Source organism: Drosophila elegans, unplaced genomic scaffold (genome assembly GCF_018152505.1).
Source record: "Drosophila elegans isolate 14027-0461.03 unplaced genomic scaffold, ASM1815250v1 contig_208, whole genome shotgun sequence".
Classification (NCBI taxonomy): domain Eukaryota; kingdom Metazoa; phylum Arthropoda; class Insecta; order Diptera; family Drosophilidae; genus Drosophila; species Drosophila elegans.
The window spans coordinates 2,483,086-2,510,532 of record NW_024545578.1 but is presented as its reverse complement, the minus strand read 5'-3'; the positions used below and the strand labels follow the sequence as shown (position 1 = coordinate 2,510,532).

The 27,447-nt window shown below is 38.1% G+C and overlaps 1 protein-coding gene across 4 annotated transcripts in view; it reads right to left on the bottom strand.

Moving 5' to 3' along the window:
• Positions 1-26,851, bottom strand: part of LOC108145818 (DNA N6-methyl adenine demethylase) — a 99,845-nt gene extending 72,994 nt beyond the window's left edge. For 2 of the 4 annotated variants that reach the window (XM_017271406.2, XM_017271408.2), the window contains exons 1-4: positions 24,666-26,851; positions 23,778-23,918; positions 17,195-17,212; positions 1,962-2,099 (exon numbers count right to left, since the gene is read on the bottom strand). In XM_017271406.2, the coding sequence (XP_017126895.1) occupies positions 1,962-2,099; positions 17,195-17,212; positions 23,778-23,918; positions 24,666-26,432 (2,064 nt within the window). In that variant the 5' untranslated portion in view covers positions 26,433-26,851. The remainder of the gene's footprint in view (positions 1-1,961; positions 2,100-17,194; positions 17,213-23,777; positions 23,919-24,665) is intronic. The other 2 variants (XM_017271409.2, XM_017271410.2) reach the window with 1 other exon arrangement.
• Between the last annotated feature and the right edge of the window lie 596 nt (positions 26,852-27,447).

The window sequence follows — 27,447 nt, the reverse complement described above, 5'->3', positions numbered from 1 at the left end:
GTATCAAGTAACATTCATTCACTGTATTAGCTTGTGTCATGTTTTTACGACGTTCCCGACCTTGAGAAATCGCAACGGCATGGAGGACTGTTGCGTGTGCTGCTGAAAGGGAAATCCCCCGGCCGATCCGTCCCGGCAAAGGTCAAAGTCACTGGCAGCCAGTGGAGTTTTCCGGGTTTCCATGGGTTTTCCCGGGTCTCCTTTGGGTTTCCCCAAGACAGGGACTCAAAAGGCAAAGTCAGACAGTTCCCAGTGGATGAGGAGGCGGGAAAAAGGGACCGAGATGCCCTCACCGTGGCAACAATAAGTAGCTGGTAACACTGGTAAAAAAAAGGTAGTAAGTGCAAAGGCTTGGATGCTCAACTTAATTAATTTGTCACTTGATATATGGAAATTTAAAAATTGTTTTCTAGTACTTTTGACAAATTTTTGATAAAGATTTTAATATGTTAAAATTCAATTTAAATTAAGACAATGTCACTTTATTATATTTCAAATAAGATTTTTAATAAGGAAAATTTAATGTAAATTTTATTTAATTTTTGGAGCTATTTCATTATTTTATAAATGGAGTAATTTAATTTGATTTATAATATTTCATTTGATTTATTTTCGATTAAGATTTTAATCTCTGAACATGTAATTTTAATTTACATTTATTTTGGTTCTTCCATGTTTTTTTTATCAGTGTGGCCATTCCTCTGGGCTGCGGGCTTTGGGTTCTTGGCATCTCGGCTCCTGGGTCTTTTGCCTTTGGTCTCTGCCTTTTGGTATCTGGCTGCTACGTGCGGCTTGTGGCTGCCACATCCACCATCTAAAGTACATATCCAGGCAGCAGCAGAACCAGCACAAGTGCCCTCTGAGCATCTGAGCATCTGAGCAAGTCAACACGGCGGCACAACTTTGTCTGCCCCCGTTCGGCTGTTGATTTTTTTCGTTCCACTGCCACTGTGGCTGGTTTTTATGGTGGTGACCCCCAGCTACGTGCGGTCGGTTGCCTGCGGCGGAGATTATGTCTGGGATGTCGACTTTTACTGGGTCTGTGACTGCGTCTGGGTCTGGGTCTGGGTCTGCAACAGGGACAGACTTTCGGGGAAGCCGTCCAGGTCTGGCTCTGGTTGCTAGGACGGCACTACACAGCGAATAATTTTGTAATTCTTTGATATTTACATTTAAACACAAGCCCTCACATAAAAACCCAGCTCTGTTAAAATATACATATATATTTATTTGTAAAGATTTTTTTTAAGGTTTTCGAAAAGGCTAAAAACGTTTTTTTTTTATAAATGAATCGTTGTGCATTTTTGTAGTGGCAAAAAAAAAACTTTTTAGTTTTCCACAACATCATTAGAAATAAATAAATTTCTATCTATTTTTTTTGATTTATTTCAAGCGTCAAAAAAAAAATAGTTTTAATATTTATTTTAAGTTTATTTGTTAAGCAATTAATTAAAACAGTTTTTTATGCCTTATAAAAACAAAGATGATATAGATTTCTTTTCATAATATAATAAGTTTATAATCGATCACTAAATGAAAAAACCAACACTTTTATATTTTTTAGAAAATAATGGATGTTTTATATTTTTAAATGAAGATTAATTTTTGCCACTGCATTGGCCTGAACAAACAAAGCGCGTGGCGACGGGCGTGATGACGTGGAAAACGTGGCAGCGGCATGCCGCGAAAAAAGACTGGTGGTCCGTGAAGGGGTCTGGGTATCTGGAATCTGAGGCTTGGGGCTTGGGGTTTCGCGGGTCTGGAAGCATGGATGTGGATGTGGGTCTGGTTTTTTGGAGCATGAGGCCTGGGCCTGGGCAATCCCAAGCCCAAGCCAATGCCTCGACCGCAGACAGTCTGTCTGCCAGTGTCGTCGCGTGACTTAATTAGTTCCCATGAATAAAATGCGGAGAGGTGGGTCTTTTGGCTGGGCGATAAAGACCAGTGTTGACGTCACTTACCCCAGTTGTTGGTGTTCCATTGCCGGCGGCGATACCTGTGGCGTTAACCGATCCATTTCCGGAGTTGGCGGACTTTCCTTTGCCCCGGCCGCGTTTCGAATCGGGTCGAACGGGCTGACCATCGGCTCCGAAGACCATCTGCAAATATCAGAGAGATGGGATTAATATTTAATATTTTTTTTTGATATTTAAGTGACATTATTGTAAGTTGTACTAAAGTAAAAGATATTTAAAGAAAATTCTACATTTATCAAAGTGCTTATACATTTTATATAATCCCTAGATATACAGTTGTAAATATATTTTTTAAAGATTGTTTGTTTGATTTAACAAATTTTTATTAAACTAATCCCTTCTCTTTTATTTTGAATTTTCATCATACGATTTCCTGGAAAGTTTGGCGGAGAGGCATTCGCACATTGAAAGTTAAATAATAATCAATTTGGTAAAGCAGTTTGGCCAAGCTTGGTGTTGCCAGATTGTCGTACTTTTTCCAGAATTTTATATGATGGCAAAGTGCCTGAAATCCCCGGAAAATGAAAAGGAAGTTCTACTGCTTACATTGTATTTACTTAGGATTTTTACATTTTACATGTCAAGACTTATTTAGACACCAACCTAAATATTAGGCGCCATCTGGTGGTCAGAAAAGACACTCAACATGATGTAAAAACTTGTGTATAAGTATAATGAATATTATAAGTCAAATGTATGATACAAGTAAAATTATACGAGGTTTTTTTAAATTTGAAAAATGAAAAAATAATATTATTAAAAGTAGACCTAACGTTTTTGCTTTTTCGACGACTTTCCGAAAAAAGTCCTTGTTTATTTTGACTTATTAATTAAGTGAAATTTTATATATAAACATTAGGGACAACCTTTAAGGACTATTAGTTCTATAGTGCAAACAATTTTTTTTTTCATGCCTGGAAAGAGTAAAGATATTGTAAATATTTATGAGACATTAAAAGAAAAAGAATATATGTACTTAAATGAAATACTTTTCAAAAGATCAAAATAATATATAAACTCCTATAAATCTTGGCAAACAAGACAGGAACTACCCATCCTGATCCCCATTATTCTTCCCCAAAATCATTTATTCGGCTCCCACACTCCCAAAAACCGTGCAGTTGAATAATGACATTTAACCTCTAAAGGAACTGGCTGCCATATTAAATTACTTTCAATATAAAAAGAACATATGGATATTAGAATTGAAACCATAGATAATTCCAATAAGCATGAAGAGGAGGGCTCTAAATGCAAACCGCCTGTTGGAACAAATTCCAAGTCTATTTCCGGCGCAGGCTCATAAATATCAGAGCCGTGGATGCAAAGAGCCTGAGATGCAATCGAGTCTCAGAAGAACCATTAAGCAAAGTGCTGGGAAAGCGGAGGAACCGAACGGTAAAGTTGGAAAACTAAAATTGAAAATGGAACTGATGGGTGTGTATTCGAGAGTGAGTGTGTGTGCGCAGGCGTGCCCAGCTCCACAGTGCTACCAAAAATAGATTGAAATGAAGGAGGCTACACACATGGATCCAGATCGGATCCAGACAGCTTCGCAGGAGTGCCTCTGGAATGCCCTTGTCTGAGTCTTTTCGGCGGCTGATTGACAGCCGCTGCAACTTAACGGTAAATAAGCAACGCCATCATAGACACTGCAAAAGAATGCAGGAGAAATATGCACATTTGGCTCAATATTTCAATAACAAGTCTTGATTTTTAAAAGTATTTTTTTAAATGAATAATAGGATAGGATAGAATGATGATTATAAAAAATTCAGAAGCTGACCAATTTTAGCCTAGCAAATGTGTAAACAAAAAATGTGTTGAACTTTACAAGATTGTATCTTTTAAACTCCTCATTAAATAAACATTAAAAATGTAATAGAGAAAACATGATTATTTTGAAGCTTAAATATTTTAAACGAAACTATAATAATTAAAACTTTATCAAAAAATATTATGTTTTGTAAGTTTTGTAAAATTTTAAAAACTGAAAAGTCCATTTACTTAATATTGCTAGAAATTTTTGTTGTAAGCTTTTTTTTATTAAGTAAATGGTGGTTAATAAAACTTTAATGGTTTTATCATGCCTAGCTATAGTTTTACATTATTTTTTTAACAATATGTGACCTTGAATTTTTCCCAGTGCCTGTGGTTCTCCCCAATTCAACCCCAAAGCATGTGTATGCACCATCCCATTGCCATCTCCATCGCCAGGCTGCATTTACATTGTTGGCACGCGCAGGCGCGCACACATGTTGCCAGAACGTCAACCTTTTGGGGGCGATCTCAGATCAGGGGAAACTGGGAACTTGGAACTGGGAACAAAATGCGTCTGCGTACAGGGCACTTTTCAATTTTAGCAGCAGTTGTCATTTCGGAAGCAATTATTTTAATGCAGAGCCGAAGTAGAAGTCACACAGTTGCATTTACATTTGCAGTCGCAGTTGAGAGCGTGCCATCGTGGCAGCCCCCAATGATGAAAAAAGACTGCCATGGGATGGCAATTGGAATTGGATGGGAAGATGGAGACGACGGAGACGATGTCACTGGGACTGAGGACTGGAGTCTGGGATCTGAGATCTGGTATCTGGGATTACAGCGAGTTGGGGTTGCTCTGCATGGCGTCTAAATTTAGTCGCAGCCTTCGGTTTTCGAGTTCTTGAGGTGTTTTCGGCTGAAACCGATACGACAATGTTACGCAGTGGTACAGTTGTGCACGGTTTGAAAAAGTATTTTGACTCTCAAATAGGAGAAAATACTTTATGAGTGACTGTGAAAGAGGTTTTTTAAATTGGAAATCGAGACTTCTTACGTTTTGAGGGTACTTGAATTGTTTACATAATAAGTTGATTGTTAAGGGGATTATTTCAAGTAAATACTGAACAGTACTGAAGTATCTTAGCTATCATCACTTTTAAAAATGTATTATACGGGTATGAGTAATGCATCTTATGCTGGTAGCTTAAATTGAGCAATATATCATTTGGTGTTTTGTTTTGATTTCGAAAAAATAAAATGAAATCAATTATTAATTTGTAAAAAGCTTAAAAGGAATTATTCCAAATGTGGCTCTTAAGGATCTGCTCTACAAAATAGTATCAGAACTAGTCCTCAACATAATATATAGAAACCAAGATATTACTTATAATAGTATAAGCATAGTTGTTAGTATATTTTTTATTTATTTATTTAGCTAAGCTCAGCAAGTAAAAAAAAACTTAAAATTGTAGCTCAAGTCATAAAATATTAATCCTCCTAATTAGTTTGTCATTTCATTACAAAATCATAATTTTTCTACACAAAACCATTACTAATAAAATAAACATTCAAATGCGCACCAAAAACACACTCATCAAGTTAATAAAATCGTCCTAATTCAAGCTACAAAAACTGCTCAGCGATTCCATAGAAATACATTGCCTAATCAACTTTAAGAAGCCCCCAAAAAGTCGTAAAAACAAGGCCAATGACCTATAAAAATAGGGCCAAAAGTAGGCAACCCAGAAGGCACTCAAAAGGACGAAAAAAGTGAAAAAACACCACCAGACATGCATTCAATCCTGTGTTGAAAGCTTCGCCAAAAAAAAATCGATGACAGTTTATGAGCCTCGGAACGAGAGCTTCTTTAAATCAATTTTTTCGTAGCTTCCTGTTAAAAGGTTCCTGCGTGTCTTTTTTTTTAATTTTCCATTAACTGCAGCGTGTTTTTTTCGATTTGACTTTATTAGCGCCAACAATGCAAGAGCACAAAACGCATGTTGACTTAATTGGGGCTATTAGTTTTTATTAAAAAAAAAAAGAAGGCAGGTGGCAGCTGCTGCGATGCCATAATGAGCAGCTCAAAAAGCCCGCCGGTGGTTCTGGGCCATGGCAATGGGAAGTTGAGGCTTAGGCGGTCGTGGTGTTTTTCGTAACAACGGGAGCCGAGCAACAGGTAGCCCCCATTCCGAATTTGAGTTAACCGCAGAAAAGGCCACACGCACACACAAATGGGCCAAAAACCGAGCACTGACCTAGGCCAATTGGCTTTGCGGTAGGATCCCCACAACGTAGAGCAAAACCAGAGGGGTTCCTTTTTTATGACACAATTTTCGGGAGGCAGCCAAGGCGCCCGGAGAATAACCACAACCAAAACAACAACAACCCCTCGACATTTCCTACCCCTCCTAATGAGCCATAAAAAGTTTGCTTTATGTGTGCGCCAGAGTTTTTGGCAACCCTTCGTTGAAGTTGATGTATTATAAAGCTCCTACATCGAACCCTTCAGCGGCTCCACTTTTGGCAGACACTGATGGAAAATCAGGGATATAAAATGACATATTATATATGAACTTAGGAAAATTTAATTTAAATCTGTTAGCAAAATTAGCGGAAATATACATAGTCGCAGCTTTAAAAAGTCTGAACAAGTAAATTAATATATATTAATATATTGAAAAAAAATGGTTACCACTTCATATTATTTTTCATTTAAATAAATTTGGTTAGTTATTAAAAAAAGGGGGTATAACACAAATCGGCTTTAAAAAAAATTGAGTTCTTTAGGTATAAATTGGTACTTTTCAAAGTAATTATCAAAAATAAAAACAAATATTTAAGCTATAATATTTGTAATAAATATAACACAAAAATCCAAGATTTAATTAAGTTCCATTTTTCTTCAATAAATTATTGATTTTTTTGTTGTATTTAGAAATTTTACTTTTTGTAGAAAATATAAACATAAATTTTAAATTAAAGGTTTAGGACTCAATTCCTGATTTTCAGTGCCCAATGTTCATTCAACCTGAGCGGTACTCGAATATTTAGAGCACCCCAAAAAGGTGAGAATGGAATACCTAATTCCCCGTCCTTGACCTGTGCCAAAATAAGTCCTTAATTACTTCCACGCCAAGGACAACCCTTTTTGTCGAGCACAGCCAGCCTCCAGGAAGTAAAATCGATTTTCGTAGGCAAAACATTTCAAGGTTGTCGCACCCGAAACCAAAACCAAAACCAAAAGCAAAACCCCCTAACATTTGCCACCTTGAGTCCTGTTTATTTTGATTATCACTTTCGCGGGGGGAGGAGCGAGGTGTCGGGGGGTTGGGAAAGCTTCCTGATTAGCTTCCTTCGTCCTTGAAGGTTGCCAAAAATTGTGTCTGGCGAAATTCTGGACGATGATGATGATGATTCAGCAGGGCCAAGGCCTGCTGGATTTGCTTTCTATGGCTTATTTCCCATTTTGATTGCGGCTGTCAGACTTTTCTCTTTCCCAAATGTTTTTGGGGGTTGACTTCTCTTCTATATATACAGATATAAATATATATATATATATAGATATGGCCTTTACGAGGGTGAGTTTCGTTTCATTTGGCATTGTAATTGCAGCCACCCCTATATGGATTATGTACCTACATATCTGCTTTCTCTTTTCGGGGTGGGGGGCAAAAAAGTAGAGATGCGTCATCCGACGATTTGTTACACGTAATTTAGATGCGAAATTTTCAATGTCAATCTCTCCCCCGTTTTTTCGTTCGGTGTGATACGTTCGCCCCCTTGAGATGTAACCGTTTTGATATGTGCTAAAAAGCTCACTTCACAGCATTTATCAAGGTCAAGTTCAGCAAAAGGGGGGAGCGTTTTATATTGTTTGTTGAGGTAGCGGAAAAAGCATCAGCCAAAGTCGCAGGCCACCAAATGAGTGATAAAAAGGGGTAACACACAAAGCAACAAAGCGAATTGTGACACAATTCGAGGGTCTCGTTTTTGGTTTGGATTGCTTTGGCTTTATTATTACCGCCAAGATGGGGGAAGTAGCATCGGAATCTCCGTATTAATTGAGCGGCTTTATGGGATTTTGAAACAATTGAAGAGGGAAACAATTGCAGAAGGAAAGGCAGGAATTCAAAGGTTTCTCGGGATTACCAGTGCCCAGGGGAAAGGAAACAGCAATTTTAAGTGCATACAGACTGCAAGTAGCTTTTCTGATTCTTACGACGTTTTGTAAGAAGGCTAACAATATCTGTCTCTTTTATTATTGGTTCCCTTTTATAAGAAACTATATTATAATATTATTCTGGAAAAAACTGCTTTCTATTAAGATAAATATTTATTTATTCCGATGCTTTGGTTGCTTAATAAACTTATGATTTAATATTAAAATATTTGAATTTATAAAAAATTAAATGATTTAATGGTTTCTATTGATTTTGTATTATATTTAGTTTAAGTTAAAAACAAATATTTGAGATATTAAAATCAATGCCGTTAATAGTCAAATAAATATAAAAACACCTAAACACCGCAATCAAAGCTAAAAATATTAAAATTTATATGAAATATATGGATTTTTGTATCAGTGAAGCTAAATCCAAATGTAATTAAATAGTGTGAAGAGCTACCTTAAATTCTTAAGCCATTTGGGATATAAAAGTCTTGTTAAGTAAATATGTTTCGTAAAGCATATAATCCTTTAATTTTATTATTTATAAAGTTAACCAGCATGGATCGGCTCAAAATTTCAAACTGGACTGAAAACTACAATTGTCTTTATTGTCAAAATTAAAAACATTCTCAATTAAACCAAGCACCTTTATGCCCAAATGATCAAGGACAGCTGTGCCCCTTTAACCGAAAATCCCCAGAGAAATGGGACAATAGAACCGAACTTAATTAGTTATATTTGGCTTGGTTGGGATTGCAGATGCGTGCTAATGAAAGTGCATTAGCACTGGGACTTGGTGGCACGACTAAAGGACTAAAGGACTAAGGGACTGCAGGACGGTAGGACGGCAGGACCAACCAAGGATAATGGACTGTATAGTACTGCCGCGGGGCTAATTCTCCCACTGAAAGTGAGCAAAGTAAGGCGAAACGAGCAGAAAAGAATTAATTTGAAATTCCATTTCGTAGATTTAATTGAGTTGAAATCAAATTAAAAGCAATCTATTTTCAACCCTCATTGCGAATTTTTTTTTTCTCCCTTGTCTCCTTTTTGCGATGATGTTTCCCACACGCACACACGCACGCACTATCACCCCATACTCCCATACTCCACCCACTCTATTCATCTCTTATTTTTATTTGCGCTTCTCACTTTTCCAGAATACCAGAATTTCCTAAAAGTGCGTGGTCCAAATCATAAGGGTGTGGGGGTGAAAAAAAGGAAAAAAATTCAGACTCGTTTTTGGGGTTGCAAAAATTTCATCGCTTGCATTGCCAGAGGAAAATCGATAAAAATGTGCCGGTGCCTTGTGTGCAAACCAAATACGCGAATTCATCTTCTATATCCTGGAAATAGAAGATATACGAGATATCTCTTTTTTTATCCCTCTGGTTGCATTGCACTTTTCGATGGCCTCTGTGATGTGGCATTAATTTTTAATTCGTCGCATGCAATCCAAGAATGATTTATGCCCAGCTTGAATCGCAAATTAAAAAGCCATTCCAATTGCATATTCAAACAGTTAAAAATTAAAAAAAAAATAAACTGCAGGCTAGAAACTTTTTGCATCCACTGTGGACGAGACCAAACAAGAAATGCAAATCATGCGCCCGAGTTGACAAAATCCAAGTGAGAAACTGGCAGAGTGGGCGAAAACTGATGAGGGGGCGTGGCACAGCGCTTCAAATTGCATTTGATAGAGCCGCAGAGCTCGGTTCGTGTTCCCCTTGACCACCACTCCAAAAGAATGACCATTAAAATGCATTAAATAGCGGAGGAGCGCTTTTTTATTTCAGAAAATCTAAATACCCTGAATTGCAGTGTTTTGAAAACTTAATTAGTAAGGGCAGTTTCAGGAAAAACATATTTTATGAGGTAAAATAAAGACTTAAAAAATGGCTAAGGATATCAACCAAGATCCTCTTATTTTAAATGTGATCACAATAAATTTCATAAGTGTCTACAGATATAAGGCAGTATTCTGTACTTTATCAATAGAAATAAAAAAAATAATGGTAGAATTATTAGGGCAAGACGTAGTAAATGTTCTTAATTAAGCACTATTTTATAGAACTAAAAACATGCCAATATATTAATGAATAATAAACCAATTTGTACACTCTTTTTGCAGTTCTAAAAAAAATGGTGGAAATAATAATTCAGAAAGGCCCCTACAAATTTTTAAAATATAAAACTCCTTCCGCATAATTGATAAATCCAAATTATCTATTCACACCTGAGGCTGCATAATTAATTAGTTTTTACCAAATGACTTCCCCCGCCTGCCAATCTGCTGATGGAATTTATGGACTCCTTAGTCTCCTTTTAGGGCATATAAATTGAAAATAAAATTCAACAACGCGCTTTGGCAGCAGAAATGTTGTTTAATTTGGCAGCAGCAGTAGAAGCAGCAGTCGAAGCAGCAGAAGTTGAGTTTCAGTGGCAGTGGCAGCTGCAGTTTGCTGGTGGCGCAGTAAAAGTGGCTTTTGTACGTGCAATGACCTACCAACACATAAAAAATGCAACGCGAAGGCACGAATCGTGCGCTAAAATATGCAAAAGGACGATTGGGTAGGATGATGCCAGTAGGATGGCAGGATGGCAGGATGCCAGTGCCAAAGATGTTGCCTTTGCTGTTTTGCAGGCCCCAAGGCAAAACTTTCCCAGCAGCTCTATTTGCAAGGACAAACTTGGGGTTCGGGGTTCGAGGTTCGAGGTCCTTCGTCCTGCGCACCAACTTCAATAATAGTCAAGTGCAGTGAAGCGTTTCGCCAACTGCAAAACCTCCTTTTTGGCTCCTTCCACCAGCGAGACAAAATCAAAGCACCAGCTTCAACCATTTTATTTGGCATTTTCTTCACTTTTTCTTTACGTTTTCTCTTTCTCTTTCTTTTATTTTTATTTTATTTTTTCTTCCTGCAACATCCTTTTGGCCAACACGCATTTGCCACCCATTTTTCCACTTTCCCAATGTGTGAGAGTGTGTGCAAACTTTGCATTTACCCTTGGCAAGGACTTTTGCAGCGGGTGGAAAGCCAACGAAAGCAAAAAGTTTTATTTGCACAGTTTTCTTTTTCTTAAACTTTTGTTGTGATGGCACCCCCACAACCCCCTCCTCTATCAACACGAACTGCCAGCTTGCAATTTGCTCAAACAAGTCTAAAAAATATATATGTATGCGCTTATATACAAGTCGGGTGGTATATACTATATATAGTATATCCTTGTCGACAAAAGCAGCCGCAAAGGGGGGAAAATTGTAGCATGCTTTTGAGCGCTCGCTTAGAAAATTTCCTCCGCTTGCCAGCTAAAACGAGGGAAAATGGAAAATTTTTATAATTAACAGCGACAAAGTAGCACAGCACAGCACAGCAGATGCAGATGCAGATGCATCGCAGCATCTCAAACATAGCAAACATCGGCTGTTTATCAGATGGGGCAAGATGCCAAGGAATAGTAATTTTTCTCTTCTTTTTGGGGTGCCAGTTGAAGCAAGACTTCCCCTATATATATTTTCCCACTTCTGCCGGCGGCCTGTGAAATGCAAATATTTATACCAACTACTTGAAAACGCTGAGGGAAAATGGCAAGTGCCTCACGCGCAAAAGTGCGTCATCCTGCGCCAAAACAGTGAATATCAATTAAGTGCAATTTGGTTTCTTGACACTTCACTGAATCAAAAGGGCCAAGGATGTAGGCTTAAATTAGCTGCTTTTCAAGGGTTCACACCGCTTTGATGTATGTTTGATGCAAGGACTTGAGAAGTGGATAGGGGGCATGAATTGATTAGGGTGAGGTTATAGAAAGGTTCTTGAACCAAAACGGTTTGAGAAAATTTTTAAAATAGGTTTTTTTTTATATAATATTAGATACCAAATATTTAACTGAACTTTTTCACTAAAAAATATCTAAATATTCTTTAACCTTATTCCCCTTTACATTTCTCAATGTAAGGATTTTATTATATTAAAGTTTTTTAGGAAAGTCAATGAATATATAATGGGCAAAAAAATGGCCCAATTCTGATTTTAACTTTAAAAATGTAAGATAAGATAAGATAATAAATATCTAAATATCCTCCAGTCATATTTCAGTTATTCTTATAACTTTTTCACTGTAATGCCGATAGGGTTATGCTGTAAAGATCTAGAAAAGTGGGTAAGGAAAGCTAAGGAGTTTTGAGAGTTCAACCAAGAAGCCATTGCAGTGCGTTCTTTTCTTCAATTCTTTTGCACCCCTCATGTAGTTAGTGTTGCTGTTGGTGCGTACGCAGTGTGCGTAAGGAGAAAGCTTGAAGGGAGCGCAAAAAAGGAGAAGAAAGTGGGGAAAGGGCTGTGGGTGATGTATGTGGGCCTATATTTGCACATGTACCTTGAGCTCTAGCTGCTGTATGCGTGTTGAGTTTGTTATTTTCCCTCTTCACAAGCTTCCTCTTATTTATCCTCCTCCATGTTATAACTTTTTTTCCTTTTTTGCATAAACTCGTGGGATGGTGTGTGCGTGCATATTTATGCGTATTTGTTTGCATAGCTGATGATGTGCCAGCAGCAACAGCAACAAGCACACTTTATGAGTGCGTGCGAGCTGTGTTTCCCCATAGATCCACCCCCACTTTAACCCCTACTTAACCCCATGTTAAGCCCCGCTGTTAACCCCATCTATATGCACTCCTAATATCCTTTGGGGGGCGCCATTGCAATTAGAAAACTTGCATCGCAACTTTTTTTTTCTTTTTTTTTGCGCCAACAACTTGTAATGCAATGCGCTAAATTGTTTGATATCACACGAACATTCACACACTGCGAAATTCTAAGTGCAAAGTCCTGCTTATAAGTTTATGTCCTGCACAGCACAAAATAACACATTTGTATCTATGGGTGTGTTGAGAAGAACTAAATATTACCCTTTAAAATCATAAGGTATTGATTTGTAAGACCTATATATAATTACAATACGATATGACTGAGGTTGAAAGAAGTGTACCTATTGAATGTTTAGGAAATAATTACCTAAAATCTATTATGGTATTCATATAAATTTATATTTATAGTATGGAAATGAAACTGATATTTTGGATCTAAATATTTTATAATTAAAGTTTTTTTCCAACTATTTAAAAAATTGAATTTTTCCGACACTGAAGAGATTATTAAGCTAAAATAAATTGCATTTTTCTAAAGGTAGCTTTTTGGCTAAAAAAAAAACAACTTTAAGGTCATAAATAAAGCGCCATAATAAATATATATTTTTAATAAAATATTTTCTCCTTAATGATATTAAGGTTAATATCTGGAAGAGCTAAGGTTTCACTTCGAAGTACATCCCAATTTCTGCCTGTGCACTTTACAACTGCCAGCTACGTGCTGTGAAATTTTTTCAGCGCATTCATGTTGCACGTACCGCCCATTGTTGTTGCTGCTGCTGGTGCTGATTCTGTGGAGTTTTTTATTTTATTTTATTTTATTTTTTTTTATTTTTTTGTTGCTGCTGTTTGCTGTTTGAAAAACATTTCTTTAATTCTTTCTTTTTGCGTTTCTTTCGCTCGCGATGGTGTCTTGAGTGCAAACCACCCCCACGTTAGGGGATGTTTATGCGCGGCAGGACTTTCGTACTTTCGTACTTTGGCAAATGACTTGACTTTGGTCAGAGAACTGAGACCAACTTTTAGTTGTTAGCAGGAGTCGGGAAAAAAACCTGAAATTAAATTGATTTTTTGCCTTCTCTTTTGGACGGAGAATGGGAAAGCAAGTCGAGCGCAAAGGCACAAATACATATAATCCACGGCAACTCTTTCACGTGCCGCTCAACAACATAACAATTTATTGTTTCAATTATATTTTTCAATTTGCGCCGACAAACAAAAGTCCGCCAAATGCAAAAAAGGCTCTCAGCTATAAATAAAATAAATAGCAAAGGAACTGAAATTTGTTTTCCTCATCGCGATGCTGTTTCTTTGCTGTTTTTATATTGTGTTTGCCAGGTTTATGTTCTGAATGGGGGATATATATGAAAGTTATTGAAAGTAAACATGATAAAATAAACCCAGCACAGAGCGTGGATAAAATGGTGTGCCACTTTTTTCGTTGTAATGCGCTGGCGAAATTGTCTCAAATAATATTTAAAGAAAATTAAATTGAATTTACGGCGGTTCCTTGTTGTTTTTCCGGGGAAAAAAGCGAAAAGGGGATGGAGCAAACAGAATGATAAGCAAAAATAATCAAAAATCGATTTGGAAAGTGCGTCCCGGTTTTCGCTCTCTTTCCTCCTCTTGCTCCTTTATTTTTGTTGTAACAATATGCCCGAATTTTCCATTTCCCATTTTGTTGTCAAAATGCAATCATTTCGTTTTTGTTGTTGTTACAGCTTGATAGGCACTTTGTAAGCAAAGCACAACAAAAAAAGAAAGCAAGCAAGGAAAACAAGCAACAACTTTCTCCGGGAAACATTTGGAAATTGAAATTGTAAGGCGACGGGCTTGGCCTTACGTTTTACAAATTCTGTGATTTTGTTTGATTCACTTGACTTAAACGGATTTGGCCAAAAAGGGAATCCGGCATAAAGCAGGAAACAAAAAGTTGGCAGGCAATGCAGGAAACGTTACATATTAAAATTTGAAAAAAAAAAACTAGAATGAGTTAGTAGAAATTTTCGTGTCATCTGCTTACTTAAAAAAAATATTTAAGAAAACTTACATTCTCTAGATTAAGTTGATGTACATTTGATTTTAAATATATTTTAAAAATTAGATATATTTGAAAGCAAATTGAACATTAATAGGACCTATACTTTGTTAGAGATATAGTTTGATGATATAGATTTTATAAATAAGAAAATTTTTGCTACCTTATTTTGAAATTAAATATACAGCATGAATATTGAATTCGAGAAAGACAACGTTCTCTTTTTTAAAAGGATCTCTATTTTGAAAGAGATACGTTTTTCTATAGAAAAAATATATGCACCAATTAAAATTCGATAAATTATAAGTTCAATTATATCCGTAATTATGTAATTTTTTTTATAAAAAACCTCACACCCCCCACCAAAATTCAGGCCTCGTTTAGTGCCCCATTTAGCTGACTTTTCCACCATTCTGTGCCGAAGGCCGACAGCAATTAGTAAGTTTTGTAACCTGCTGACCCTCTATTCCATTACAGTTAAGTATTCTCGTTCAAATAGGCGTGTGTATGTATCTGTTCGCCTATGGCTGCATTTAACCCCTCGGAAACTGGACTAAATGACAACCGTTTCCTCCGACTCCGACACCGGCTCCGCCCCACACTTTTCCTTTTCCCAGCCAGTTTTGCTGGGGTGCGAATTTGCTTAGTTTGTCGCGCAGTTAGGAATATAAGCCGTGAAAAGGGTCCGCCAACGACGTCGACGACGACGAGTCGGTCAAGCTGAAAAATGCACTGCAATTGCACCTTGCACACAGATACACATGCACAGCAATTGGGCACTGTGAGAAAATATTTAGTTAACAAAAAAAAATTTGCTCTTGATTTGTCAAAATAAATATTTAAAAATTTGAAAATTAAAAATTTGAAACATTAATGATTAATGTCAATACTTAAAACCCATTTTTGGTTCCGAGAGTACTTTGTGTACACATATAAATATCTTACTAATATATTTTATGACTTTTTAAATTATATCACACCTCATTTCTTCCCGTGTAAGTTTAACCCCTTTTTGGCCATGCATCGCTGATATTTAAATTGAGCCAGCGGGCAGTGAAAAGTTCTGAGGGGGCCGGCACCGGGTAGAATGCACTTCGGAAATAGAAAAAAAAGGGTTCCGTGGATTCCACGCTTCTAGGACTCTGCATGTGCAGCGATATATCCTTGATCTATTTGGGCTCTAACTGATGGGGTTTCTCTGTATAGTACATTTTCCGGTTACTTTCCCGAGTTGCTGGGTTGCTGTGGCAATTAGTGCCGGAGTTCGGTATGTCTCGCTTTGTTGCTTGTTTATTAATAAACAATAACAGCCAGCAAATTGCTTAATTGCTGGATTGCACCTGCCCAGTCCCAAGGATCTCGGCATAATGCTTGAGCAGCCAAGGACCTCATTACGGGATGGATATTTTGTGTCTCTCATTAGGAGCTGAATAATAAAAGAGAGAAAAGTTTCCTGATTTTGCACTCAGTACCGAAGAAGGGCACCCAATGCGGTACTTTTGTTCTTTAACTATTTCAAGGATAAGCACTGCAAGTCCCTCTTTCTCAGCCTTGCCCTTATGCAAATTGCCATCAAGTATACGCAGCGTGTTCCCTTCCATGCGTAATTATATAACATTAATTTGCATTTCTCGCTTCTTTCCGTTCTGTGTTAGTGCAATCAATGCAAATGTTCGCGCTGCTGGCAACTTAACAAGGATGTGAACATTTATTTATTAAAATTTAACAACGCTTTATGATCAGCGCAGATTTATAAACCTACATACTATAATTGTGTGTGTGCGTTTGTGTGCAGTCCGCCTCAACTGAAAAACCAGAACCACCACCAGAATCGGATTCAGAATCAGAACCACCAGATCAACCCAACCAACCAACCATCCATCCATCCCATCATCATCATCCATCCACATGAGCGGCAAATCTGTTCCATAAATACAGCAACAAAAGCATTCAATTGCGCAGACTGGCAAACACTCACACACAGACAGAGTCAAGCATTTTATTATTTAATTTATGCGGAGACAACAGAACAACAAAAAATTGTGCTGGTAAAAAAAAGAGCACCAAAACTACCACACAAAAGATCTACCGGTACATAGATGAAAAGATACATTTGTATCTGCAGCGTAAACAATGGGTATTCTGCAAGGCAACAACATCCCAAAACAAATATTAAGCACTAAGTATGTAGAAAAAAGATTTAATAATTGCGATAAACAATGAAGATGGGCAGATAAAAAACCCAAATTTAGATTAAAGATCTCATGGGAGATTTTTTATAGTTTTCAATATTTTTTGCAAAAAATATTGCTAACAAATTATTAGTAATTTAATATACACTTCCCGAGCACTTAAATTTGTTTAAATAACATTTAAAAACAAATGAATACAATTTCCCACTTTCAAAACCAAACGTTTCACATTACAAAACTTTATTTAAAGTCTTTCAAAACCTTAAAAAACTTCCCATGCTTAAAAAAGCTAAATGGGGTAAATTAAGCGTATTAAATGAAATAAAAAATTCTTGTTTGAATACGCCATAGTTGAAAAAAAATTATTTAATGTCCCTCTGCAAGTTCAAATATAATAACATGAAAATGTATACGTACGGTTTTGGCTTTGGGTTCCTGCAAGAAAAAACAGATAGAAAATGAAAATAAATCAAGTGTAAATACATATAAGCTGTGATGCATAAAATAATTAGCAATAATTAAAATTAAAATAAATCTGTGCACGGGGGAGGAGAGCAAAACCAAAAATTACTTAATGCTGGAAAATAAAACCCTATATATGTATGTACAATAAAATGGCATATAGTAAAATTGTATATAGACCGACTGTCGACTGGCTATCAAAAATAAGCCCACTAATTGGCTGTCATGGCGGCAATTTGCGTGCCCAAACAGCCTCACCAATGAGAACCCATTAAAATTAAAAAGGCAAATGCAAAAAAGAAGACAATGCAAAATGTTAAATTATGGTTTTCAAAGTTATGGCTTCAATTTTGGCAATTAAAAGAAGTACACATAAATCCCCGCAAAGCGTAAGCTGCTTAAAACAAAATAATATACAGAAAAATCATTCATCAATGCCATTTTAATGGACGTGCGTGCGTGCATGTGTGTTTCAATGGCATGGGGCTTAAGTTATGCTCTTAGAATTCTGGCTTAGGATTCCGATTCCTATTCCTATTCCGATTCCAATCCTGAGTCTATAGAGCACAATGCGAACAGATGTGCAGGCAAGCGGAGTTCTGCAGATGGTCTACGAGTAATAGTGTGTGCTCCCTGCAACAGATGAATATGCAATCCTTCGAGGAGGAAATAAAACAACGGAAGCTGCTTGGAATTTTCAATAGGATTTTGTGCCCACTCCAGCCACAGATGCACCGAAATAAAATTTGATTCTATAAATTCTCATTATAAAAAATACAAAGTTTTTGAAAAACTGTTTTCAAAATGTTTAAGAAATAATATAAGAGTATCTAGCAACGAATGTTGTTTAAAAACAAGAACTATTAGACACTTTCACTTATATTTTAATTTATCTCCAGTTTTAAGAATAAAAAAAGTCACGTTTTGATATATTAACAGTTTTACAAAATATTACTTTTGAAGGTTCAAAATTAAATTATGGTTAGTTTTTGTATTCTCAGAAAAACATAGTTATGGGTATTAATTTGATATCGAAATTTTAGAATTTAATCTTGTCCATAATTAATATAAATAGAATACTATTCTGTGGTTCCCCATTTTATTTCCGTGTACCTCAGCTGAAACCTAAAAACAAAACTTTATCTGCCAGCTGAGTTCAGAGCATTGAACTCAAACTGAAACTGGAAAACCCAAACTCAAACTGAGAATTCGGGCGGGGAGTACATGGGAGGCATGCCTGGCAGCATCTTTTGGGACTTATCGAATGACAAACGCACATATTGCTCCGCCTATAGATTGAATGATTGAATCACTGAATCTGAGGACGAAGTCGTGTGCCTGGCCACAAGCGACAATTAACCGAAGTACAACAACAGCACAAATTTTTGGCCAAACATATTTTTCCATTTTTCGGCAAAAAGCTGTGCCAGAAAGTGGCAAGTAATATGCATCGGGGAAGGAGATAGCAGGGCACAGGATGAAAGAGGATGCCCAAGTGCAACTGGATATCCTAGGAGCACGACCACGACCGAGTATCAGATTGCACAACATGCCCATAATGAAGCACATTCAGGGCATTATCGCCAACATCGTCATCATCGTCGCCACCACCAAGCCATGCCATACATATGCGTTGCAGTTCTTGTGGCTCAAGTATCCAAGTATCCAGCGCAGAGTGTGAGCACGAACATTATCCTGTTTTCCAGGAGCTGGCAAGCCAACGTGCCAAAAACCGGACACTGGGAGAAAGTTTGGAGCCTGCATATCAACAATTAAATCAGCCACTTTGATGTCGCAGAGAAAATTTTAAATCTATACGGTTTTATATAACTTTGAAGAAATTTAGTTATATTATAACTATTTAGAACCAAAAACTTCAATAAAAAGCTGATCACATAAAAAGTCCTGAAGCTTTTATTTGAACTTTTTAATCGAGACTTATTAACAACTGAAGGAATTGGTTTCCTTAACCTTAAAATTTTTTTGAAATGAAAATCCCTAAAGTTGATTTAAACTTTATACAATTATATACAATATATTCAAATTTGTAGTTGAGTAAACTTGTTAATAGCCTTTAATTGCGTCTAAAAGTAAACGAAATACAAAGTACAATACAAAAACATTTATTGAGACCGAAGTACAAACTTATTTCTATTTTAAAATGTTTAATTGAATTTGAGAAATTACTTCCATTGTAAGTCGCACTTTTTTTCTCAGTGCACAAGCCACCTTGACAAGTGCTCTCCTTTTTCGCCCACTCTCTCTATCTGTTGGTGTGTGTTTGCCGAGAGTATGTCACGAACGGACGGTGTTGGTGTGTTGGTGTGTGTATATGGCCTCAAGTAGGAGCAATGCACTCGTCCTGGCCCAAAGAAGGACTAAGGATAAGGATACGGCGAGTTTCATATGAGCATATGCATGCCAGCGAGCATTTTGTATGCATGAAGCGAAAACCTTTAAGTTGCTATGGCTGTATATGTTGGTTTTTAGTGACTCCAGTGCATTTGCTTCAATGAAGTTGGAGCGAAACGAGAGTTGCGAGAAAAAAGGGGAGCAGATCTTGGAGTGAAAAGCATCCTTGGACAGCCCCAATGAAGTCAATCACTCAAACCCCCACAACAAGACAGACTTCCAAATGGACTTTTGGGGTTGATTCCTTTGGCTTTCGGTAACTTTCCTTTCACTCAGACACTTTCAATATTTGCCTCGTCTTGTTGTTGATTTTCTTTTATTTGTGGAGGCGAAAAAAACGTCGAAAAAATGTTCAAATTTTAATGAGAAAATTCCTAAGAAAAACTGCATATTTAAAGAAGAAAAAAAACGTACCCCAGACAAATGGAGCGACACAGGAAATATCCTCTTAGCTAGGCCTGTCCAGAGATTTCACTTATTTTTTGTATTTTTGTGGGGAGTGACGGTGGAAAACTGAGGCGGGAGTGAGTTCACTAAGCAATTCAAATAGCCAAGTTAATGACTAAGCCCGAAGGTCTTTTCTGCTGATTTGGGAAAGTAAAAAAATAAATTAGAAAAAAAAATATTAAACGAAGAAATACAAGAGGGAAAGCTGGCCGGAAAGGGAAACTGACTCGAAGTTCATCTTAAAGTATGAGTTATTTGAGAAAATAAGATATATAAGTGGAGAAGTGCATTGATGTGCATTCGATGGGAAAGCCAGGAATGAAATAATTCACGTTCAAAATTTATCGCCATTAAGAATGAAAACCGGACCAACGAAGTCGGGCAGCCGGGACCAGCTGTGAGTTTTAGCTGAGAACTTTCAGGCTGAGCAAAAAAAAGCCGCGAAAACCTTGTCATTATAAAGTCCATGGACAAAGGCATAAATATATGAGCACATGAGTAATTTTAACCTACACTGTCCTACAAGTAAATTGAATGTAAAGGGTCTCTATTTGAATTTATCGTTTTAGTCCGATTAGTTTTTTGATGGTGCTATTGTGATTAAAAACTTTTTTGCCTGCTGTTAACCGGACAGAAAGTAATATTTTATATGTTAAAGAATCATTAAAAATGAACATACATATAATTTAACAAGCTTCAATGGTATTTAAATATTCGTAATTTAAAGTATACTTAAATTTCGTATTAAGCTTTTCATTTTGTATATTTTATTAATTGCTATGAAGTCTATTAAGGCATCTCAGATTTTTTTTTCAGAAATATCTGTTTAATTTTTAGGCAGCTTATTTAAATTGTTTGTTGTATAAATCGAAGAGCATTAAGTTAGTATCATATATTGATATACAAAAATATAAAAAATGTAATTATTAAATGGTTTTAATCTAAGAATGTAGCACATTCTTAAGACTACAAAAAAAAACCCAACCCAGTGACATAGTGTTCCAGTAGCTCAGCCGACATGTGAGGCAGTTGGACAATGAAAACCCTGATAATGATGTTGCGGATGGCGATGATAAAGTAAAGGAAGATATAAAAACTAAAGCGTCAATTGTCCCAGGAGAAAAAAGAGGAGGAAGAAGAAGAAGAGCCTAAAGGGGAAGAAGAGGAAGGAGCTACTCCAAATTGGCGTTACACTATCGCAACGCGTATCTTTAAGATACCCTGTCCATATTGACATGTCAACTGTTGCTCTTTTCTCGGTGAAACTGCGAAATTTACAACTTTATCTATGTGTGTCGTCGGAAAAAGAGGTGGCTTATAGAGGGGGAGGGGGGAAGAGGGGGGTTCATGAAGAGGAGGGGAGGAGGGGTAACGTATCTATAAAGCGGTATAAGTAGAGATCTCTGCGTGCCATTTTCTCGTTTGACGGCCTTTTGTGTAGCGCCCGGTCTCCTCGCTCCTGTCAACCTTAATTGTCCGCTCGTTCTGTCTCTTTCTTCGCAGTATCAACCCCTCTCTTTTGCACCCACTATTCCCGTCTCTTTCTTTTTTTTGTTTCCTGTTTGCAGTCCGCTGATCGCGACTGAGAGACAAAACGCTGCGCACACTCGCTTATTTATTTATCTCTGTCTGTCTGTCTGCGTGTATCTGTGTGTGCCGCTTTGTTTGTGTATCTGTGTATGTCTTTGCGTATTTGTATCTGTGTGTGCGATCAAAAGCCGCGTTTGTAACTTGTGAACATCTGCTCCTTTCCTTTCCTTTTATTGTTGTTTTCGTTGCCTCGTTTTCGTTATTATCGTTATTTTTATTGTTGTTCTTATTTTTATACATATATATGGCACATTGGGCATTTGTTGCTGTTGTTCGTTGTTGTTGTTCTTGGACGTCTGTATTTGTATACTAAGGCACCGAGAAAATAGAACGCCGCAAAATGGAAGCGTCTGTCAATATTGGGAATACTCCAAATACCCAGATTATTTGACGGCATTTCGAGATTTGCCAACCGGCTGTGGGAATTTTGAAACAAGACCTTGGACAACTGACATAAGAAAGAACTAAATAACTTAATTGGGGCAATTATATATATAGCAGTATTTTAATAAAATTATGGCTAAAAGTGGTACCATAATAAAAAGGTAGACAACTATTCTAGTTAAATGTATCATGAGAATGCTTTTTAAAGCCATTTACTCTTCATAAACTTCAATAACCCCACTATGATAAATTGCTAAAGTATTGTTTAACATATTAACTTGAATTTTTTTAAGAAAAGTTTAAAAACACTTTCTTTAAACAAAGATATTAATCTCTAAATGGCATTACTAACATTCCAAACACCTATTATCCCCATTCCCATTTATTATACTTAAGAACCGATATGTTTAGAAAATTGAGATGCACACGTATCCTTGGCAACAGATCACTTGAAACTCCTTAGTGGTCCTTGGGCCATTGAACTTGTTCCCGAGAGCCGCCACTTCACCTCGAATCCTCACATCCAGGCAATCCTCAATTGGAGTGACGACATGCACAGGGCGCAATTTGAGATCCCAGATTCTCTCACACATGTGCAACCTGATTTGCGACCGCTCAAAGGACACGCTCTGCCTGCGGCTGCGACATCTTAAGTGATTTCGAAAAGGAGCTGGTAAGCTGAGGGCAAAAGAATCTGGAGGATGCGCGGATGTCGGATCACTCAGTTGAGATACTCAGATACTCGGATTCTTGAGTGCACCTCGTACGCAGGCACTTGGGCACATACACACACTGCTTCCCATTGTAGGTTACTAGTCAAATCTTAAATCGAGGCAGCTGGAGAAAGAGATGGCTGCACAGGGGGGCAGAAAGAGTCGGGACGAGGCACTTGGCCAGGGAACATCTGTTGCGCTGACATAAATCCTGAGTGACTGACCGCTGGTGCGAAAGACCGCGAATCTTAAATGCGAATGTGGATGTGGATGTGGATGTTGCCCGCCGGCTCTCTTTTGAGGACCAAAACCAGTTTCAACCGATTCCCAGCTGCCCATTTAGGCACAGTGGTTTGAAAGTCAAGGTTCTTTGGTCAAATTTTATATATACTAGCTTGTTAATGAATAAAACCTTTGATATTTTTTAAATCCTAAATTTTTTTCTTCCTATATAAATTTTATGTCTCGCAGTTGAATATCATAGAGTTATTTCACTTTAGAAATCGGAGGTCTGAAGTCACCATCCTATATTTAAAGACTTTTCGTATATTATTTATTTTAAGTCGTTGTATATACGTTTAATATTAAATCTTTTCAGTAAATAAATATGTATTTAATTAAATATTTATAAACCTACTCATCCACTTATAAATCAGAAAATACGAGTCTATTCGTTTCTTAAAATTTCAAACTACATATATTTTCAATACGCTATTTTAAATATGACTATTAAATTTAGTGATTGTCCTATCTGGGGAATCTAAGTAAACAAAAGACATATATTTTGGTTAATAAATTCTTATACTAATTTTAGGGGATGTCACTTCCACTTGATTAAGTATCCCAAAAACCCACTGTGCCCATCAGTTTCATTGAGTAACTTTTGCTTTGCCTGTGAATGAATCTGTGAGATACTCCATGCACACCGTTTTCGCATTCAGTGGGATGGGGATCTGGGGGTCTGAGGATGGGAAACCCAAGCATGAACTCACCTTCTTCTCGGTGAGCTTCTCACAGCGGCGCTGCTTGCAGATCTGGTGGCTCTTGTCGTTCCTGCAAGGAGCGCACTCGCCGCAATTGTCCTTGCGCTGGCAGCCCACGCATTCGCCGCACCGCTTGCGCTTCTTCTTCGACTGAAAGAGAGAGCAGGGAGAGGAGTTGTTGTCGTTGGAGTGGTTGTGGTTGTTGTGGTGGTGTGGGTGCTGGTGTGGGTGGTGGTTGTGGGTGGTGGGTGTGTTGGTGGGCAGTGGCAGTGTGGGTGGCGGAAGATGGTGGCGACGACCGTAGTCCTGTTAATCGCAGCGGTTGCCAGTTCGCCCCGTTTCGCTCGTTAAGCGGCGGAGTTGTTGCAGATTATTGGGATGTATCGGTAATATCGATATGGATATATTCAAATCGATTAATATATCGACTTACTTTGAGAACATTCATAATTTAATATTCTTGACTCATCGATTACAAGGCTTTAATTTTCGATAACTTGATCGAATATCAAGAGAATTGTCAGTAATAACATTTAATAAATTATGAAACCATTGCAAAAAGAGATCATGTCATTTCTTATATAATTGCATTCAGCCAGTCAATAATACTTGGTAAAAAAATCGATCTTTAAAGATATCGATTGTTTCAAAATAAATATTTTTAATCTATTCATAATATTAAACTTATTAACAGAGCTTTTGTAAAGATATCGATCAATTATTTGATTTTTAAAGATATCGATTAAATATTTGATTTAATTATTTGATAAAATTTTATTTATAGTTTTTTTCATTGTCAGAGTAAAGTCCTTTAGGGTGTTTAAGAAAATTCAATTTAAATGTACCGATAGGGATGTATCCCAAAACCTTCAACCACCCCACCCACCGGTCACTTACCTGCTTGTCGCATCCGCTGGCATTGGCATCGTTGCTATCCCCCATGCCCAGGGCACTGAGGGGACTCTTGAAGTTGGCCGTGCTGGAGACGGCGTCCACTTGGCCAGGATTGCTGGGGTCTACGTCCATGCCGCTGGCCTCGCTCTCGGCACTGGACTCCAGCGAATTGGGCCGCTGTTTCCGGCGCTCCTTCTTCCGGGCCTCCAACCGGGCGATGGGCGATTGCAGCAGCTTCTCGACCTTCACGGGCGTGGTGGTAGTGGGCGTGGGTTGCTGCTGTTGTTGGGCACTGGTGGTGTGCGGCGTATGACTGCCACTCCCACTGCCAGCCGCCTGCGGATAGCTGTTGTTGCTGTTGTTGCCATCGTACGAAGTGGGCGTGTGCATGCCCATCGGTATGGGATGCGGCTGGCCATGCTGCAACGGATGGTGGATCAGTCCGCCGCTGTTGCTGAGATCAAAGTCCTCCTTCTTGAGCAGCATCTCGAAGTCGCTGGTTCCTCCCGATACTGGTTCCTTCTTGACACTCAACGGGGTGAATCCCGGATAGAGTGGTAGCTCCGCATAGGGTGTGGGATAGCCAGTGGCTCCTCGATGATGATGATGGTGCGGATTGAGGGCGTGGTGGGCATGGGCAAACGCATTCGGCGGCGGTGGCGCCGGAAAACTGCCCGCTGAGGGTGGTGTGATGCTGGTCTGCAGACTCGATAGCTGGGTCAAAGGTGAGCCCACGCTCATCATGCCGGGCGAACTAACCGATATGCTGGCCGGCGACATAGCCACCGTTTGCAGGGAACTCATGGCTGTTGGACCCACAACGCCGGAGACTGAATTTGGTCCTACGGAGCCGGATACTGAATTTAGTCCTACGGAGCCGGATACTGAACCCGCAGGAGCTGTGACTGCCGATCCAGGCGGCGGTACTAGGGGCACTGGCATGGGTGTACCATCTGGTTGTAATTGCTCATTGAAGCCATGAAACTGGCTCTGAAACGAGGGCAACTTGGAGAAGGGTTCAAAGCCGCTCTTTAGCTGCTGCAGATGATTGGGTTGCGTCTGGGGTTGTGGACCATTGTCCTTGGACTCCATTTCCCAGGGACGCGTATAGCTGCCGTTCGAATTGGAATTGGAGTTCGAATTCGAGTTGGCGTTGGCGTTGGCGTTGGCGTTGGCGTTACTAGTTGTGTTGTTACCCGGATTACCCGGATCTCCTAATGCGGTGGAGGCGGCGGAAATGGGATTGGCATTGGCATCGCCATGTTGCCGCTGGCCAGGGTTGCAGCCGGTTGCAGCATTAGCATGATTGCTGCTACTGTTGCTGCTGCCCAAAGGCGCTGGAACCGTAGTGTTGTTGCTGTTGCTGTTGCAGTTGTCGTTCGTGTTGCTGCTGCTGCTGTTGCCGTTGGTGTTGCTGGTGGCGGCCGCTGGCTGTTGCTGCTGCTGCTGTTGATGATGTTGCTGCTGCTGCTGTTGCCTGGCATAGTAGTCCCAGTGCTGCTGCTGCTGATGTTGCTGCTGCTGCTGCTGGAGGTGTTGCTGCTGGGGATAGTGTTGCTGGTAGTGGTGATGCGGATGTGGATGCGGATGATGGTACGCGGTAGTGTAGTGCTGACTGAGGCTGCTCAGCTGATTCAAGTGGGTATTGTGCAGTGAGGATACGGTGGCCTCCACAGATGTTGCTGCTGCTGTTGCTGCTGCAGTTGCTCCCAAACTGCTGCTGTCGACGGTAGCACCTGTGCTGCTCTGGGCTAAAATTGAAGACGCCATTTAAGCTCAAACACTGGCATGGCTATGCAGTTGTCTTTGAAAACTGCGGGGCTTTGTACTGGTTTTAAGATTCGTTATATTTTTTGTACACTTTTCGGTTGACTTTCGTTTTTATTTCTCTGCTCTGTGAGGTAGTGTTCTTCTTTTCGAAATGTTTCTGATTTAACTGGCTTTTTTCTGATTTGTTGGCTAGTGTAAAACACTCTGATTATATCCGTATAATATATTTGTATACTATTTATATAAGTTGAAGATTCCAAGATTTGTATTTCGTTTATTTTTTGAACTCACTGGTTTTGCGTGTTTTAATGCAAAGTTGAATATTATTACTTGTTATATGGTGTTCCTTTTTTTTTTGTAAAGTGCTTTTATTAAATTGTATTGTTTAAAATTTTTTTGTTAAGATTGGTTGTTGTTGGTTGTTTTGTACTTTATTCTTTTGTTTGTTTGTAAAACGGCAGCTAGGCAAAAATTTGTATTTTTGATATTTTGATTTTTTTTTGTAGCAGACTTTGTTTTTTTTAAATGTTTTTAAAAAATCTTTGTAAATTTGTAATTTGTAAAATTTGTATTTTGTATGCGTTGTTGTTCTTGTTGTATTTACTTTATTAATTACTTGCTGTTTGTTGTTGTTGATAATATTTGATGCTTGCTTGTTGTTGTTTGTAAATTGATTAAGTTTTTGTACTCTGGTTTTTGCTTCGTTTCTCAATTGAATTTGCTTTGTTTAATATGTCGTCGGATATAAAAATAATTTAAGTATTTATTTATTTATTTCTAGTAAATTTTACTTAATGCGTAGACTTAAAAATCTTTGTCTTCCGTTTGTTTGTTTGTTTGGGTTCTGGACTTAACAATTAATTAAACATTAGCGCGTTATTTGTTATTGGCTTTAATAGTAATAATATTTTATATTTCATATAAGTTGTGTGTTTAGCTTAATTCATTTTATGCTTTTGTTTTGTTTGTTGGTTTTTGGCGTTTAATTTTGATTGTGGGCCGAAAGGGGGGTTTT